The 4927-nt window shown below is 42.7% G+C and overlaps 1 protein-coding gene across 5 annotated transcripts in view; it reads right to left on the bottom strand.

The window, feature by feature from the left end:
- Positions 1 to 4927, bottom strand: part of Sgk2 (serum/glucocorticoid regulated kinase 2) — a 21086-nt gene that overhangs the window by 5133 nt on the left and 11026 nt on the right. For 4 of the 5 annotated variants that reach the window (XM_033767116.1, XM_010631441.3, XM_010631443.3 and 1 more), the window contains exon 12: positions 3465 to 3554. In XM_033767116.1, coding sequence (XP_033623007.1) covers positions 3465 to 3554 — 90 coding nt within the window. Of the gene's footprint in view, positions 1 to 3021; positions 3108 to 3464; positions 3555 to 4927 lie in introns of those variants that run through there. The other variant, XM_010631442.2, reaches the window with a different exon arrangement.

Below are 4927 nucleotides of genomic sequence, written 5' to 3' on the forward strand. Positions count from 1 at the left end.
CCAAAAAAAAAAAAAAAAAATCCATTTCATCCAGTTATTTCCTTTTTAGTTATCTTCCCAAAAGAGTTAAAGACACCATACCATAGTGATGTAGGCACACCCATGTTTATACCAGTGCAATTCATAATGGCTCTATCTTAGCAACAGCCCATATGTCCGTCAACAGATAAATGAATTAAAAACATGGTGTTTATATGCAATGGAGTACTACTCTGCCATAAAAGGATAAACTTGAGTCATTTGTGGATAAATGGATGCACCTTGAGACCATAATGTTAAGTGAAGTAAATGAGACACACAAGCTTAAAAAGTCACGTGGTTTCTCTTGTGTGAAAAACTTTATATATAAAGTACAAAACAAAAGACAAATAGGAAAAAAGAGAAAGGAAAAAAACATTGTAATCCTGCGCAGATATTGTATCTAAAAGTATAACTTGACTTAATATAACTGTCTTACGTGTTTTATATGATCTTTGAACTATTAGTCTTGTTTTTAATCTGTATATATGGTAACTAACTTTATAAGGCCTTATACAATAAATGAATCTGATGTTGGAAAAATAAAAGAGGGTGGCAAGAGAGGGGAAGAAGGGAATTAAAATGTGTTGTGTACAAGTGCCAGTCTCTTGTAGTGAATATAATCACTATGTACTGCAAGCAAGTACTAATAAAAGTAAAATAAAAATGGCTGGCCTGGCTCAGACTGAAAAAACACAGTTGACATGCAGACTCTGAACAAGATAAAGGATTGTGTTTTGGGATGACTTCTTGAGAAGCAAGCCTCACTGATACAGTTGTTTTGCTGAGAAGACCCAGTCTAGGGAGATGACAGTGTCCCCTGGATTCACGATGGAAGAGGGTAGCAAGTGGAGGAGTCTGCACGTCACCTTAGCATGCAGTTCTCATGCTGTGGAACCAAACAGGCCCCGACTTCCATTGTCTTCCAAGGGTCATGGGGGCCAGAATGCAATTCAGGACCAGAATGTGAATCTTAGTCCTAGCCCTGGCTCCTGTTAGATGGGCAGCCCTAGACAAGCAGCTACTTTCTGGGTTTTTTGTTTTTGTTGTTTTTTTAACAAAAAAGAATTTGATGCTAAAGAAACTTACTCAAAGTCACACAAGTGGTAGGTAGCAGAACCATAATTCCATCCCCGGTATGTCTCACTCTAGAGTTCACAGACCGCTATATTATAATGCATTCTTCCTAGAGTGTGGGTGGGTGGTGGATGTATTGCTGGGAATGGAATTCAGGGCCTCACACAAGCTTGGCAAGTGCTCTACCACTGAGCTACACCCTAAGCCCCCTTTCCTAGGATTCTGTGTACTGTTGTCTCTAGGCTGTATGTTTGACATTATCCTGTCTTTTAAATTACGAAGAAAAAAAGAGCTGGGACATAGCTCAGAGTGCTTGTTTAGCATTTGTAAGCCCTTGGGCTTGATCCTTAGCACCACAAAGTAAAATAAAATAAAATTCCACAAGAAGAAACTTTTCAAATGTTTGGACTAAATGCATCCTGACAGCTGTGCTTTGCTGTGCTCAGTGGCACACTCTGGAATTCCAGCTACTTGGGAGCCTGGGGGAGGAGGATCACGAATCTGAGGTCAACTTGGGTAACTTAGCAAGACCCTGTCTCAAAAATAATACAAAAAGGCCTGAGGATGTAATTCAGTGCTCCCTGGGCTCATTCCCAATATGTACTGCAAAAAAGAAAAGGCAGGGGTCCGCTGGTGCTCAAAGACACATGGACAAGTGATTTGCCACAGGAAAAATGTCAATAATGAGTGAGCATTGGCCACGATCAAGGTGCTCAGGTTGCTTGGGTAAAGTTTCACACTGCTTAACACTGCACCCTACAGGAAGCCAAGAGAACTCCAATCCACTGCAAATGGGGTGCCTTTCAATTCAGAGCACCACTGTAAGCTTACACCTAAAAACTAAACACCTCTCCAGTAAGTAAATCAAAGAAATCTAAGTAAGAATACTAGGAGATTCCACTTTTTACCTACCAAACTTTCAAAGTAAAGAACAACAGCAACAGCACATGCTGCAGAGGGCAAGTATGGTGAGAGTTCACCAGCAGAGGCCGTTGGTAGGAAGGAGTCTCAAGATGTAAAACTATTTTACAAGGTCTGGGGATAGAGGTCAGTGTGAAGGGCCTGGGTTCATATTCTTAGGGGACTGGAGAGAGGAGGGTAGGGGAGGGGACCAAGTAAGAAAGATGAAAGGATGGGTGAAAGGAAGAAAAGAAGCCAGATCCCTGGGCAAAAATACATACTTAAAAACATCCATCGGTACATTATGGTAGAAAAAAATGACAACAACGTTGCCCAGAAGAGCACAGTTGAGTAAATTATGTTATTAACATAATATTGACATATTATGCAGCCACTAAAATGATACTTATAAAGTTTTATGTGACATGAAAACATAAAGACATAATTTTTAGCTGAAGAGAGGAAGAGTTTATATCCATCCATCTGTCGGTCTGTCTATCTGACTTCTGTATCCATGGGACTATGTAGCTATGGAGTCAACCAACTGCATATTGGAAATACTCAGAAAAAGATGTATCTGTACTTATGTTGAGACTTTTTCCTATCTTACTATTCCCTAAATAACATAACAGCCATTTACACAGCACTTACATTGTATTAGCTATGACTACATAAGTAATCTAGAGGTGACTTAAGGTATGTGGGAGGATACATACATAGGTTGAATGCAAATACTATGCCATTTTATATAGGGATTTGAGCATCCACGGATATTAAAGGACAACTGTAAATAGATTCATGCATGCATACATACATACACATACACAAAAAGTATGACTTAACTATGCAAAAAAAAAAAACCTACCTAGAAAAATGACTGGAAGGAAATCACCAAGTGGTTTCCCTTAGCTACTTCCCTTAAAAACTTCATTTGTTTTTTTTCTTTTGAGACAGGGTCTTGCTCTGTAATTCAGGCTATCCTTGAGCTCACTCTGTAGCCCAGGCTGGCCTTGAACTCACAGCGATCCTCCTGGCTCAGCCTCCCAAGTGCTGGATTACAGACGTATGCCACCATGCCCGGCTAAACAGTTCCTTATTGTTGCTTTCAATTTCTGTTTCAAAAAAATAATAATATATTTCTGTTTTATACACTTTATACAAGGCATATATGTCATTTTATAAGTCTGAAAATATATCTAAAGGAGGTGGCTCTGCCTGGGTGTGTTATGTGACACAGGGTCCTATAAAATCCATGAAGGGCTCTGCCACCAGAGTGCTAAAGACAAGGCTGGTGCGATGGCTCATCCCATAGAGCTGGGTCTGCCTCTGACTCAGTGTGAGGCCTCAGACAAATCAATGAGACTCTCAGTCCAGTTTCCTCTCCGCATAGAGTTGGCCCAGATCCCCTCCAAGCCTTCATTAGCCCTGGGAATCCAGAACGGAACATCTAGAATTCTAGGACCTCTTACCACATTCGGGTTGAAGGGTGGAGTCAGCCTCTTATGGTATAAATCATCCCAGTTTATGGGACTGAAGAAGACATGGTTCTTTATCTCGAGCTGTAGGAAGAAGGTGCTGATCAGAAGTTGGCCTCCCCCTCCATGCTCCCGTGCTGTCCCACATCCTCCAGAGTCGCCACTCTGCCAGCCAGCTGGCTATCAGCTAGACAGTCCCTTGTAGATCTTGCTGCTTTCCTGGGACAAGAAAGCATTCTGCAGCCAGGCCCCTCGCCTGTGCCACCACCCAGGACGCAAACCCTTTCCACCAGCACTGAGACTGAGCTCCCAGTCTGAGTACCATGCTGTGCTAGGCTCTGCGGGCTTGTTAACGAGTAACACCTTGGAAACAGTTCTGGGAGGGGTGAAGGAAGAGTTCTGGGAGGACTTTGGGGAACCTTCACCCCACTCTGCATTAGTGCACCTGGAGTCTTCCAGAATGCACTCCACGAGCCGAGCATGGTGGCACTCGCCTGCAATCCTAGCACTCAGGAGCTTGAAGCACAAAGATCGCCACAAGTTCGAGGCCAGCCTGGGCCGCCTAGAGACTTCAAGACCAGCCTGAACTACACTGTGAGACCTCATATCAACAAAACAAAACAAAAACCCAACAAAACAAAACAACCCTGAATACAATCTAGAGGAAGAGAAACTGACCAAATCACCTCACCCTGAGAAAAGCTGCAGATTCCTGGAGACCCGGGAATTGGGACTCAGCCCTGGCCATGATCCACCACTTCTTTCTTAATCAAAACCAGCGTTAGTATTGACTTCTCCCCCTCCTAACTCCCTGTACTGGAACTACCACCTGGGTGGATGAGTTAAAAAGCCAAATCCAAAATACCCCAGAATACCTAAGGAAGTGGTAACTTGGGAGCTAGGAGGGCAGAGGAAATTTTTCTGGGTACTCTTTTGTACCCTTGCGATTTTGATCTCCATGAATGTATAACTTATCTTAAAAGTTGTATCTATTCCCTTTGGAGGGAGGGGAACTACCCTCAAGGAAGCACCCATTCTTTAAACTGGATATGGACGGGTAGGCAAATGCCCTAAATGTTACTATTCACGGTGTCTGGCATGGGTTTTTGGGACAAACACCTACAAAGCCCTTACCATGAGCCAGGCATTGATCTAAGAGCTTTGGTGTCTGCAGGGGGTGAGTTTGTAGAGCCAAATGATTCTATGTATTCTTTCTTTTGTTTTCTTTAATGGGGAATCAGGGATTGAACCCAGGGCCGTGGCACTGAGGTACATCCCCAGTTGCCTTCCTCTTTGAGACAGTCTTGTTAAATGGCTAAAGTGCCCAGGCTGGATTTAAACTTGAGATCTTCCTGCTTCAGCTTCCCAGAGTGCTGGGACTGCAGGCATGTACCACATCCCTAGCTGATCTTATGTTTAGTCAAGAATGTCAGATTTTTTTTTTTTTTTTTTTTTTT

The sequence above is a fragment of the Fukomys damarensis genome, unplaced genomic scaffold (assembly GCF_012274545.1).
Source record: "Fukomys damarensis isolate Sample0158 unplaced genomic scaffold, DMR_v1.0_HiC HiC_scaffold_22, whole genome shotgun sequence".
Taxonomy (NCBI): Eukaryota; Metazoa; Chordata; class Mammalia; order Rodentia; family Bathyergidae; genus Fukomys; species Fukomys damarensis.